The sequence below is a fragment of the Mirounga angustirostris genome, unplaced genomic scaffold (genome assembly GCF_029215605.1).
Source record: "Mirounga angustirostris isolate CCGP_5_RB_7025 unplaced genomic scaffold, mMirAng1.0.hap1 SCAF_1, whole genome shotgun sequence".
NCBI lineage: Eukaryota > Metazoa > Chordata > Mammalia > Carnivora > Phocidae > Mirounga > Mirounga angustirostris.
Genome location: NW_026991709.1, coordinates 92,339,623 through 92,354,271, shown reverse-complemented (window position 1 = coordinate 92,354,271; position 14,649 = coordinate 92,339,623). Strand labels below are relative to the sequence as shown.

Sequence of the window (14,649 nt, the reverse complement as noted above, 5' to 3'; positions counted from 1 at the left end):
GTAGAGAACATTGCAGAAAAAAAGGCCAAAAAAAAAAAAATGAGTACAGATGATAAATCCCACAGACTGTTCACTCCACATCTACAAATGTATTTGTAAGAATAGTTAAATGGCATGGTAGAACAAATAACTAAGTAAAACATTAGCCATAAAAACCTTCTTTTTGGGAAATATCTGTATGTTTTGAATAAAATGAATCACACCATCTTCCTTCATCCATTGAATGCACCTTTTCATTCAGCTCACCACTATTGTTCACCACAATGGACACTGGAGACACAAAAATGGCAAAAACACAGCCTATGGCCCCTAGGACCTTTCCCTCTCACAGGGAAGATAGATAACAAAGAAAACAAGTGCAAACCTAGTGATTCCAATATCATGCTCTATATCAAATCCATGCATACAAAAGTGGTACAAACAAAAATAGACTGGATTGGTATGAAGATCCCCAGCAAGGGCTAAAGAGTCCCCTGATATCTCATTGTCCCCATCCTTTGTTGATTAACAATGGTTTTAGTGCTCGCTTTGGCAGGACATATACTAAAAATGATTAACAATGGTTTTAAGCAACATTAAAGTCATTTCAAGATAAACCAAAGGAAAGATACTTTTCCACTCCGTTTGGCATCTCAAAGGGCATTAGGAGGTAACACACTGAAACGCAGCCTTGTAGAAAGAACTGGTAAGGTTTCAGCACTGTCTTCTCCTTCTGCATGCCCTCTTCCACCTCCTCCTCTCCCTGCCCACCATTTTTCTTTTCCTGTGTTTGGTCCTTATTCTCCCTCGTCCAAATGTACATCTCTAAAAGCTGACTTTGGGGGAAAAAAATCACTGTTGAATAGTGAAGTTTGATTTTCCTGTTCTTAATATAAAGTTTGTCAGTTTATGCCCTTAGTTGCATCTCTCTCTCTCTCTCTCTCAACAAAAGGACCAACCAAATGAAGTTATTTTTATTTCCATGTTGCTCTTGGCTGATTTTCCTTCGTGCGTCAGAGGTTTTCAAAAGGTTCCCAACTTGAGATCCAAAAAGCTCAAAAAACGATTGAGTACAGAATAAACCTATTCCCTTCGTGCCGAGGGGAGCCCAGGGCCACAAGCATCACCGACAACTGGGGAAGGAATCTGGGATTCGGAGCCCTAAGCAGCAAGCCTTCCCATGGCCCACAGTTGGCCATAAGCTTCTGCTCTGTGCACCCCTGACATCCCCTGGGACTTAATTTAGCAGATGAGCTCCAGGATGGTCAAAATGATTATTAAAATACTGAAGCATTTCCCCCCTGATTGGCAAATACTCCCCTCCTCCCCCTGCAAAAAAAGAACAAAACAAAACACACACCGTGGCCTTTCCAGACCTTCCCAGGATCCCTATCCCAACCTCCTCAATCAGGAGGTAAGGCTTCGTTAGCCCAATAGAAGGTTTCCAGGACCCTGCCCTGGAAATATTGGACATAACCAAACTCCCCCTTAAGTTCCTCTCCTGAAAAATAAGGGAGTCGAACTGATTTTCTGATTGCAATTATGTCAGATTATTTCTCCCTAAGGACAAGGACAAGCTAGGAATATCACAACCTGAAAAAAGTTTATTTGTTAGGAGGATGGAATCTCAGGTTCTACTGTACTGGTGATAGAGCCATGCCCAGATGCCCAGATTCTGGGTACAGGCTGCCGGAGATGGGACTCCGGCTCTGCCATACGCTAGCTGTATGATCTCTCTGTGCTTCCAATCACATCATCTATAAAACGGAGACGATATTATTATCTATTTCCCACGTAATTAAAGGAGGATTAAATGTGTTCACGTTTGTAAAATGCATAGAAATAGTGCCAGGCACGTAGTAAGAGCTATACAAATATTGGTTAAATAAACTGATCATTTTCTTCTGTCCCTGCAATGTGTGTTTAATAAATTCAAAAATTAAGAAAATTTCACAACAGAAAGAGAAAAAAAAAAAAAAACCAAACCCTGTGACACTACGAAACACTTACATAACATACACTATTGTTGAATGACCCAGCACGAAACATCTGGGATCCAGATATTACACTGCACTGTGAATTTAAGGAAACCAACACACTGGAATGCATTCCCACTGCAGCAAAAGATATGATTTGTACAACTCTTTTTCTAATCAGGAAAGTCACGGGCTTATGGGAAATTTAGGTTATAAGTTTCTCATTTTCACTCTGCAACAACATTTATCCACAGCCCAGCTGGAGAATACATTTTATTGTGTGGTGCTAAGACTTAAAGGATTGTAAACATACAACCAGGACTGGCACGGGGACAGCTGTCTCCTGAACACAATGACTCAGACCAACTGTGAGTTTAAAGAGCCACATCTCATGTGCTGAGTCCTCTAGCATCAATGTTCAGTAAACACCTGGAGTGCAGAAGAAATAGCTATACCCAACAGCTAGCTTGGGCAAAACGGCTTCTAGTTACTAAAAAGGTGCCATGATTGGAGCTCAAGCATCATTTAGATACATGCTACTGTATCTAATACAAAAGTATTTCAATGTTCTGTGAGATATTAAGGGGAGGAAACTATCAACAACAATAACTCCCTCCTGGATTCCTCCCTCTCCATAACTAAACCTCACAATACTTTTATATGCAAATTTAAATAGCTCACCAGCTTATCCTTCTATAGTAATGTCGCAGATCTTTCTTGATGGAGATAAGACTGACTAAACACAAACACTGGCCGTGGCTTTTCACCTTTCCTCTTTAAAAGTGCATTTCTGTAAAGCTATGAGAAGGAACTCAAACTCTGCTTCACGAGAAAACTAAAGCCTGCAGCACAATCATTGTCATCAAAATGTTCTGAAAACCCTGTAAGAAAGAAGAACAGTGTTCTGTGGATGGACAGTGGAGATGGAAGCACAACAATGAGAAAGTACTTAATGCGACTGAACTGTATGCTTACAAATGGTGAAAGGGGCAAATTTTATGTGATGTATTTAGCACAATAAAAATAAAACAACTTAAACTCTAGAAGAGTTAAAGGTAAATGAATTTCATAATAAATTCTAATTAAGAAACCCACACTTGGTCATCAGACAACTTCCAAGGAGCAGGGTCTCCCACTAGCCAGTTTTAAGTGAATCAACAAACCTAAATGAGCACTTATCACTGTGATTAATAAATACTCTGACATCAGGGACAAACAGGGTAAAGACACATCTTCCTCAAATCCTTAACTACTCCTGCTTTTTATATGGATTGTGAGTTATCCTGGATCCTGAAAAGACACACTAGGAGCTCGCACAATTAGTTGAAAGATCCCCAAACAACCTTTAGAGGCTGTAGACAAATTCAAGCTAAAAGCCAGTGTACAAATTCACTGGTATGTACCTTACAAAACATTTAATACTGAAAGATCTTTATTCAAACAGGCAATATGTAAATGTGGTTCCTGCGAACAGTTCAAGCTGTAGATTCTTTTCATTCTTTACGCTTTCATTACACCACCATTAATTAGCCCTTTTAACGCATCACAAATGTCTCTGGGTACCTAGTCTCCCAAAAGCCCTCAGAAGGCCCACAAGGGGTTATCGCAACTGAAATTGGCAGACCCGGCAGATAAAGTTAATGGAACTCTCTATTCTGGTAAAAGACCTAGGGCTGATCAAACACAGAAATCCTGTGGTCTTAAGCATCTACCTGCGTCTAGTACTTCCCAGAGTAAGTAATGGAGGCAATAAGCCGAGACTTGGAGAAGCAGCAAACATAGGCGTGGCGGTAGTTCCGGCAGTTCTGAAGGGCGTCACAAGATCCTATCCAACGCTGGGAGCACCCGCTCCTGGATCTGAGACTTAGGTCCCAAACACCTCGAGTTGGAGTGAGAAAAACAAGCCCTTTAACACACGCCTCGCTCCTGGCCCCCTTGCCCTTGCCCGACTCCAGCGTCATCACCTCGTGGGCGCACAGAGCATTTGTGTGCCCGCACGCCCAGGACCGTGCATCTGGCAGGCTGGGCTCTAAGCCTCGGAGCGCAGCATTTCCTGGTTGGTCCGAGATGCTGGTCCCCTAGCGCCGCCATCCCCGCCATCCCGCAGCGCACGCGAACCCCCGGCGCGCGAGAGGACCCGGGGGCACCAGCCCCACTGCACAGGCGAGGCCCGCGGTGCACCCTGAGGGCACGCCCCCAGTCTCCCCTGGAGCCCGCGGGGCTCTGCGCTCCAGGCAGCGCCCGCCCTGGCAAAAGCGCGCGCCGAAGTTGGCCCGCGTCGACTCTGCGAGAACCGGGCCCGAAGGCGCGCACAGGAGGCCCCCGGGCCGCCAGGGAGGCTGGTCCCGCGGGGCCGCCCGGCGCTGGCGCCCGCCGCCCACGCCTCTGCCGAGGTCCCGTCCGAGCTGGGCGGGGAGCGGCCAGCGGCGCGGGGTCGGTGGGAGGGACGGAGGGCGAGGGCCGCGGAAATCAGACGCCCGCGGGAGCCTGGCGCGCCCGGCGGCGGCGCGGCTCCTACCTGTAGGACGAAGGCGGCCGCGGGCACCTGCGCGGCGACGGCGGATTCTCGGGCTCGGGTGCAGCTGGCACGGCGGGAGGCGCCGGAGGAGGGGAGGGGGGAGACCGCGCTGCGCCGCCGCCCGGAACTCGCCGCCCGGATTCGCCCGGGCCTGGCAGGGGTGGGGCGAGGCGGTGCCGGGTCCGGGTGCGTCGCGGCGCAGGTTGGCCGCCCGCGCGGGGACAAGGAGGGCTCTGCCGGCCGGGCCTCTATCCTCGTTCCGGTTTCTTCTTCTCTCTTCTCCCAGAGTGTCGTGACTCACCCGCATCAACCTACGGAATGTTCACTAGCATAATGTTATTAGTCTCAGGAACGCTTAAGCCACCAAGCGCCCAGGCACCGTTCCAGGAGCTTTGCCGGTGTTATCCTACCTCGTCTACTGCAAAGTGTAGGGAAACACGGGTCGAAAAGGTGAAATAACTGGCTCGAGGTGACACAGTTAAGAAGTAGGAGCCTCGATACCATCGCCTATCAGCCTTCTTCCAACTTCCTAGACTGGTGTTGCTGCTAATTTATAGGTAAGGAAACTGAGGCCCAGGAAAGTGAAGTAACCAGCGTAAGGTCACACAATTTTGAGAACACTGGAATTTGTGCCTTGATGTCTTTAAAACGCAAGCTAATTCAGAAATCTTAGCATAAAACAATAAGTCGGGAGTAAAACATGGAAAATTCTCATTCTGCCCATGGAACTGTACAAATACAGCAATTTTTATGTTTTTAGTCCACCTAGAATAAAGTCTTAAAAGAAAGAGAACCTGTTATCTTGCGGTTTGACTAGCAGGCCATTTGGAATAAAGTTTTGAATATAAGCCAGCCCAGCCTCATTACACAATATTACATTGGGCCAAGGCCGAAGTAAGCAATCCCTCCACATACCCCAAACTGTTAATAATGATGGCCACTTTAAAGCACTTAGTGGATATTGCACAGCTGAGACTGGCCGAGTTACATAATGTCTTACTGCAAACATGGAACTACATGAAATGAAAAATATAATGTTCCAGTCCAGGGAAAGGAAGGGGGGTGAAATTGCAGTCTGGAACTCTTTTTCCTGTAACTTATAGTTGCTCATCCCTCCCAAGACTACATTTTTTTTCTCTTGAGCACATCTTTTCCTAATGATAGAGGAGTCACGCAGCCGTCACTCTTTCCTTGTTGACAGAAATGATTGATGTCTTTTAAATCCTAGAATACTGACAGACTTTTACAATTAAACACATGGCCCTCTGAGCAAACGGAGTATTGCCTAAGAAGAGTTTGGCCAGTGTAAGACAGGCATGTTACTGAAAGGCTGAATACTCTTTCCTCTTCTTCTTTCTCAAGTTTTATTAGTCACAGATGATTTGGTCAAGTATTCTACACACAATTAACTGCACTCTTACAAGCTTGTCTTTAGAAATTATAATGTTTTTGACTGAGAAGCAGCAGGCTATAAAACTGCATCCCAAATTCTTAAGTGTCATCATTAAAACATTTGGCACTAACCTACAACAGGTCTTTCTATTAACTATAATTAAAAATAAAATTATTTAAGTGCCTTCCCAATAATTGAATTTCTGCTTCCCTGTGCAGAGGAATCAAATAGTAAAAGGCCGTTGTGGACTGCCAAAGAGAAGTTTTAGATATAGTATGATTCTGTATGTAATTATTTGTTTTCCTGAGCGGTTTGCTGATTGTTTGTTGTTGCTGTTATTCTTCCCAAATCTTGCCTATCTTCAGAGATGTCAAGAAAAAAATGACAACAAAATCCTATTATATATCCATCTGGATACACATTTGACATTTTTATCAGACAAATGATATTCTAAATCCTCTTTAATTTTCATCTTTTCTTCTCAGTGTAGAAGTGCCCATTTTTTATAATGTCCACATTTATATTTTACAAAAATACAGAGTTTTGGAGATAACAGAAAACAAATTTTTTAAATTAAAATTACCTATAACCCCCCCCCCAACATATTACCCCATTGTTAACATTTTGGTGTATTCCTTTCTTGTTCATGTTCTATACATAAACAAATGTTTATTACAAAATTAACACCATGCTGTACAAGTTAGAGTCCTGCTTGTCTCATTGCTTGAATATTTATAAGTTGAGTATTTTTTACTCTAATTTTTTAAACATAATTTTTTTTTAAAGATTTTATTTATTTATTTGAGACAGAGAGAATGAGAGAGAGAGAGCACATGAGAGGGGGGAGGGTCAGAGGGAGAAGCAGGCTCCCTGCCGAGCAGGGAGCCCGATGCGGGACTCGATCCAGGGACTCCAGGATCATGACCTGAGCCGAAAGCAGTCGCTTAACCAACTGAGCCACCCAGGCGCCCTAAACATAATTTTTAATGGTTTAAAAATATTCCAGCCATTTTTTAATCTATTTATCTATTGATGGCTTTGAGGATGTTCCCAGACCTTTGGGCGGTTTACAAACATGCTGGAATGAACACTGTAAATACCAATCTTTATTGAGATCTCTAAATTCCTAGGAGAGAGTCCCAAAAGTGGAACTATTGGGTCAACATTTATAAATATTTCAAAGCTCTGTGAGATGTTGCAAAGATCTTCCAATATTAAGTATCATTTGCTTATATTTGAAAATGTGATGGATCAAAATCATATCTTGTTTTAATCAGAACTATTCAATAACAATAATGATGAACACTATTTTTTCATGTTTACTATTTGTACTATTGACTGAGAATGATATATTAGTGTCTGTTGCCTGATTTTTTATGTAATATTATTGCTCTTTTTGTTAATTTGCATTAATACTTTTAATAGAAACATATTATTTATATATACATACACATTACTTATAGAACACTCTATAAAATATAATGAATACTAATACACATATTATTTATAGATTGCTCTATAAAATTTGCACACCAGTGTGCTCCCCCAGATTTTCCCTCATGGTATTTTTTTTATATGTACAATGCTGTCCAAATCATCTAGGTCAGTTTGGGATGCCCAGCATCGATCATCTTTTATAATAGTCTCATTTTCTCTCTTTTTTCTTTTTTTCTTTTGTGGGGGGAGGTGGGGCAGAGAGAATCTCAAGCAGGCTCCACACCCAGCACCGAGCCGGACGCAGGGCTTGATGTCACCACCCTGAGATCATGACCTGAGCTGAAATCAAGAGTCAGGCATTTAACTGACTGAGCCACCCAGGCACCCCTGATAGTTCCATTTTCTTATAGAGCACCTCTCCCCAAATGTGTATAGTCTCAGCAAGAGAGCAATTTGGGGCAGTAGTCTCCAAGGCAAAGGGCAGATCCTTCCTCTGATTCCCACCACCACTCCATTTACCCCAAAAGCCAGGTGGACCGAATCTCAAGGAATGAGGGAACAGATGATGTTTGGGGTAGGACTCACTGAGCAGAGGCAGAAGCAGCTCCAGCAGCAGCTTTGCCCTGACCAGGGCAACCCAGTGAGACACAGTTTCCTACTTCCTGATTTTTTTGTTTTTAACCTTCTGCACTTCCTTAGTATTTGCTGTTCCCAGCCTTGCCTTAAGTCTGTGAGCCCCTGGTGCTCTTCTCTTTCAGATAGCAAGAGTCTGCATCCATTGTTTGCTTCACTGACATAACCTGTATGATTTCTCTGTCTTTCAGTCCACCTGATAGTCCCCTGATTAGCAACCATTCACTCCATTTATAAACATTTAATTATTAATGCTAATTAACCACAGCACATACCTACTCTGAAAACACAGAGGACAGAGGAAGATATTTTATCCTTGATCACCTGCTGACATAAATCAATTCAGCCATCATAACAGTGACAGAAAGATGAGAACAGTGTGGTTATCAAGACTTAAAATTTTTAAAAATGTCTGACCATGGCTAAAACCAAAAATCTCACGAGAGAATGAGGAACAGAGTACATATTACCAAGGTATGTGAAAGCTCTGCGTCTCTAGATCTTCATTTTAGCTTTCTGTGGATCATGCATGCTCTATAATTTCTCCCAACAATGTTCAGCTTGTGGGCTGTCTAGCACATGACTGTTGCAAAAGGGGCCACCCTTGACACCTCCAGCCCCAACTGAAACACCTGAGATGAATCTTCACCGTTGCCCTCAGCCAGTCCCTTTGAAGGGTTTTCTTATCCAACAGTCATTAAATCTAATAACTTGTTTAAAATATCTCTATATTTTCAATGTTTACTTGCTGTTTAAAATTGTACTCATTTTGGGGCCCCTAAGTGGCTCAGTCGGTTAAACGTCTGACTTAGTTTCAGATCACATGATCCCAGGGTCCTGGGATTGAGCCCCATGTCGGGCTCTCTGCTCAGCAGGGAGCAAGCTTCTCCCTCTGCTCCCCGATTGTGCTCTCTCTTGTTCTTTCTCTGTTGCTCTCTCTCAAATAAATAAATAAAATCTTTAAAAATAGATAAATAAAATTGTGCTCATTTTCATGGATTTGTACATATGTATAAGGTAGCATGATTATGAAATAAGAAAACTTACAAAATAAAAGAGTAAATATTTGTTTAGAACAGTACAAGTGTATGTCAATTGATTGCTACAATTGTACTGAAGTAACTACAGAAGCAACTGTACTCAGTTTCCCAAAAATCCATAAATTGCACAGTAAAAAAATGATCCCAAGAAAGTAATGGCTCTAGGAACCCAAGAAAAACAACCTGTTTTTTTCTTTTCTTTTTTTTTTTAAATGTTTTATTTATTTATTCATGAGAGTCAGAGAGAGAGAGAGAGAGGCAGACGCAGAGAGAGAAGCAGGCTCCCCGCCTAGCGGGGAGCCCGATGCGGGACTCGATCCCAGGACCCCGGGATCATGACCTGAGCCAAAGGCAGACGCTTAACCATCTGAGCCACCCAGGCGCCCAACAACCTATTTTTTTCAAAGCGACTTTATCCAAACATACTCGTGTGTTTTTGACTTTTAGATTTAACATCAAATACAAGTATTTATCTGTTCATTCATCCTGAAAACCTACTATATTGCAGGTACTGTTATAGGAGCTGAGGATACTGCATGAACAGAACTGAAGCCTCTGCTTTTCTGTAGGAAGACAGACCTGAAATACAGAGGAAATGCTGGGTACAGTGAAGAACTATAAACCAGGGTAAACAAAAAAGCTTCCCCAGTGGGGCTGGGGGAGATGGACAGGGAAGGCTTCTCTGATAAGATAACATTGGAGCAGAACAAAAGGAGCAAGCCTTGCAGATGCCTGAGGACAGATCATCTAGGCAGAGGGACTAGGAGGTACAAAGGCCATGAGGTGGAAGTTGTTTGGTGTTTTCAAGGAAGGGTAAGGAGGCAAAGGTGAATAGAGTGGTGTGAGCAAGGAGAAAAGTAACAGAGAATGGAATCAGAGGGACAACAGGGAGCCAGTTCCTAAAAGGAAGAAGTCTGAATTTAATGTCAATTGATGTAGAAAGCTGCGAGCCAACGAATGACATATCTGACTTTCGTTTCAGAAGGACCACACTGACTGCTGTATGGAGAATAGACTGCATGGGGGTGAGGGTAGAAGCTTGAAGACACAGCAACTGTTCAAGCAAGGGTGGACTCGAGCGGGAGTCGTGGAGGTGTTGGAAGTGGTCAGATTCTGTATCTTGGTAGGGTTAGGAAAGAAACCCATATTCAGAAAATCAAATATTCAGGATGAGCCTTAGTTGGCAAGGATATCTGTTACTATTTCCTGGTGATAAAAAGTTCATGGGGAGATGGATTAGTGAAGGCATCGGTGGGGCCAATTAGTTGTATTAGTGTTGCACTTTTTATCTTCAGCTAGGCAAATGTTCTATTTGTTTGTGAAATGTAAGTCTGAGCTCTTGTGGTTTTGCCCTGTAGAACTTAGTTCTACCACCTTCAGACAAGTTCCTGTACCATACATATTCCCATTTCAAAATTACAGACAGATTTCTTTCCCGTCAAGTTTTTGACTCAGCCTTCACCTAAATAAACATAGAACCAATTCAGCCTTTTAGTTCCTAACTGCAGTTCTGGTTGAAATCAGATATGACACCTTTAGCTTCAAAATCATCTAGCTTCAGACTCCCTTCTTCATTCTAATTAGCATTCTTTTCATTCTTTAAGAGAAATATTTCTACAAACACTTGTTTGGCTTTATACTTTCCTAGTCCAGTTTAGATTTAGAAAGTTATGTTTGTCATACCAGCAAATGTTTTTGCTTAGAATAGAAATAGAAGGACTTGTTATAAAAGGTTTCTTTAATGCTAGTAAGAAAGGCGAAACTTCCCAGGGTGAAAGCCACTTGGAACCCTGCCTGTGTGCCTTCTAATCTTTTAGAACCTCCAGAGAATTATGGAAGTGTTTTCTTGGCAAACATTTGCTAACAGCTAAGGGGTTTGGAAAACATTTTCATCTCCCTGCAACATTTTTCATTTTCTAGGAGAAATGCAATCCTGTGGATGGACACTCACTCTAAATTATTGCTGGTATAAGTTCTCACACCTGAACAGTCTGTAGAATCGGATAGGCACTTTCGAACTCATGCCTTTGGCTAATCTGTAACGCCAGTCAGGACTCCCCTATGCCCACACACCAGATAGGTAAAAGCAGCTCTCAAAAACCTCTTAGCTTGCAGCTTCAGCTGAGTTCAAAGTGTTCCCAGGAATCAGAACTTCCCTGTAAGGACAAAGTGGAATGAATGAATGAATGGTTTCTTTATTAGGACAATTTATTTGGCTCACGTTTTAATTTTGACTTACAGACCCTCTGCCCAAAGATGTAACTGCACTATCCTTATAACAACAAAAAAATCAGGGAGCAAATTTCACAATTATAGACCCTTAATATAAAAATACAATGAAAAAGACCCCTGCATAACATCAAAAATACTTTCCAATTCTTTACTCATCTCCTGTTCACTGCTGGGAATCTGCACAGGCCCATAGGCTCCAAAACCCTTAGGACCAGAAAAAATTAGGATACTCAGAATTTTGTAAATTTGGGAAAATTCATATAGCATATATGGTATTTTACCCCCAGGAAGGCCTGGGCTAGCACCCCATAATTGAACCCTTTATAGTTCTGCAGCAAAAGATGTAATAAGCACACTGCATGGAAAAATAAAGACTGTTAATAGCCTTAAATCAATGCAGGTCAGGTTTTTTTGTCAAGTGAGTTATGAACAAAACTTGATTTTCAGAGTTTTTTGAGTTTTAGAATTGCGGATAAGGCATCAGGGGGACCTGAATTAAAGCAGAATTGAATAGACTCTACAGTCAAAGAACACTTTAAAAGCCTTTTCCTACTCTCACCAGTTCATTCAGTATCTTAAGGAACAGTATTTTCTTGCCAACTAATCAGAGGTTAGTTTTTGTAGTTTTATAGTTTTTATAGTTTTAACAATTGTATTTAGCAAGGAGATCCAAGCCCCATTTGATAGTCATTTGGGGGAAGATTTCTAAAATGAATTAGTAATGTCTACCTCCGAGTTTTTTAAAGTGGACACATATGAGCATTTTTACAGATGACACGTTTTTCTCAAGCCAGTCAGTTAGGAAGGAAGCACTTGCAAAGGTGTGTTACCATTATGTTCACACCACAGTCCAACTTTCCTTCAAAAGCAGAAATTAGGGGCACCTGGGTGACTCAGTTGGTTAGGCGTCTGCCTTCGGCTCAGGTCATGATCCCAGGGTCCTGGGATGGAGCCCCGCATCAGGCTCCCTGCTCTGCGGAAGCCTGCTTCTCCCTCTCCCACTCCCCTGCCTGTGTTCCCTCTCTCACTGTGTCTCTCTCTGTCAAATAAATAAATAAAAAATCTTTAAAAAAAAAAAAAAAGGCAGAAACTCTCACTTGCGATCAAAGCAACTCTTTTATTTCGAAGGTATAAGGTATTTTAAAATTCTGCTGTCCTATCACAGAATTGCTAGGCACTTGTTATCCTAGAATAGACAGAATGTGGAACACTAGTGTTTTTAAAAATAAGAATATGTAATTCCTTTAAATTGGACTGTTCTGCAAGGTACTCAGCCATGATGAAATTGGAGACCTTGTCCATGATACAAAATGTTTTCAACATCACTCATCATCTACCAAGAACAGTGAATAGTTTACAATAGTTTAAAGACCTGAGTTTTGGACTGTTATCTCTATCAGCGACATCTTGTAGCAATTTGTACACTTCTAGCTTCACTTCCTTTGCTGCAAGAGCTTCTTACCACTGAATGACACAGTGAATAAACTTATTTTTGAAGCTATTTCTGTATCTTTATCCCAGAATACAAATTTTACTCCAGACAAAGCAGTTCTTCCATCAGTGGTGACATTGACACAGTTTTTCCAATAAACTTTGTTTTTGTTATGGAAATCATATATGTTGGGAATATATTTTTCTCTGTCAGTACATCTTCCTATTATCCAGCAGCTCTCAGCCCCTATCAGAGCAACACACCCTGTGTATTGTGGCAACATCCTCTTTATTATCTTTAAATGGAATTAATTCATAGTTTCAAAAACCACATATAATGTATTGGCAATAAAGGAGAGGTAAGAGAAAGTAAGTTATAGTAAAATAGACTATTTCTCAATACGTAAAATTTTCAGACAAACCACACTAGAAGACATGAATAAAAGGATCAGATGTCGGTATTACCTATAGTGAATACATTTTTATTTAAGATAGATTTCCATCTAACTGTTGTCTACAGAATTGCTCCTCAAATTTTGATGTGCATACAAGTCACCTGTGGTTCTTGTTAAAATATGGATTCAGATTTCACAAGTCTAGGACAGAGCATTTCCACTAGGTTCACAAGTGATTACTGGTCCCCTCAAACCTGGACATCTTGAATAGAGAGGGTCAACACAATTTCTTTATGTTGACATTTGAATGTGACACTTACAGCTGTTGACTGATAAAGGTGTTGCCGTGAGTGACATAATTTTCCAAATAGCCTCAAATCATTTCAGGTCAGATTTTGCTGCCAAGTGAGTTACAAACAAATCAGCTCATGATTGATGAATGGACAAGAGTTCTTGGTAGATAACTCTTAGCAAAGTTCCAAAGCACAGTTTTTCCTCAATTTGTACACTGGTTACATTCTCCAAAACTGCAATGTATATGAAAAGTGTGCAAACAATATTTTGAATTTATACATAAAACCATTCAGGTTCTAGGCTATTAGCAGGTTTTTCACTTGCACACATGTCCAGTAAGACCTTTGGAAGTTGTGTGGGACAAAGGACAACTTTTCATTGTACAAAACCATTCCACACATAGCAGACTTCTAGCATCCCTGGCTTCCACCCATTACATGCCAGCAAGTGGCCCCCAATCACTGTTGATCAAAAACACCCCCCATTTCCAGAATATTCCAGTGAGGCAGGCAGTATGACCTCTGCTGATTGATTGCCACTGCTTAAGTGAAACTCAAAAATTACTTTTAGCATTTAATTAAAGTGGAATCCAACAGAATCCCAGACATTATAGAAACATTCATTCTTTCCTCCAACTGTATAGCAAGCCTCCCACACTGTGTAATTTGTTCTAATACTTGTTTCTCAAATTCTTCCACAATTTGATTTATGCATCTTCCACAATTATTTGCTGATGTTTGGTTGCCGTATTGTTTTCCTCACATTATTTTAATTATTTTTATTTCAAGAAAAACTTGAGGAAGGATGCCTGCATCTACCAAAATATTTTATTGAAACAATTTGCTTCTTGGGGCACCTGGGTGGCTCAGTTGGTTAAGCATATGACTCTTGATTTCAACTCAGGTCATGATCTCAGGGTCATGACATCAAGCCCTGCATCAGCTTCTGCCCTGGGCATGAAGCCTGCTTGGGATTCTCTCTCTCCCTCTCCCTCAGCCCCGCCCCTTGCCCCTGTTCAAACATGCGCGCTCTCTCTCTCTCAAAAATAAACAAATAAATAAATAAATAACAATTTTCTTTTTATTAATAAATAACAATTTAATCTTTTCTTCCTACTCTTCTGAAAGTTGTAAGACAAGTTATCTCCTTTGGGTTGTACAGTTTATTTATTTATTTTTAAAGATTTTTTTCATTCAAGACACAGAGATACAGAGAGAGAGAGAGAGAGCATGAGCAGGGGGAGAAGCAGAGGAAGGGGGAGAAGCATGCTCCCCGCTGAGCAGGGAGCCCAATGCGGGGCTTGATCCCAAGACACTGGGAT

General features: G+C 41.6%; 1 protein-coding gene across 7 annotated transcripts in view; it reads right to left on the bottom strand.

The window, feature by feature from the left end:
• Positions 1-4,663, bottom strand: part of PLD1 (phospholipase D1) — a 192,261-nt gene extending 187,598 nt beyond the window's left edge. For 4 of the 7 annotated variants that reach the window (XM_064585317.1, XM_064585348.1, XM_064585329.1 and 1 more), the window contains exon 1: positions 4,474-4,663. Coding sequence is in view for 1 of the 7 variants with exons in the window: in XM_064585334.1 (XP_064441404.1) it covers positions 3,668-3,735 (68 nt within the window). In the remaining 6 variants the exon portion in view is untranslated. Of the gene's footprint in view, positions 1-3,667; positions 3,835-4,473 lie in introns of all 7 variants that reach the window. The other 3 variants (XM_064585334.1, XM_045903378.3, XM_064585343.1) reach the window with 3 other exon arrangements.
• Positions 4,664-14,649: the final 9,986 nt, after the last annotated feature.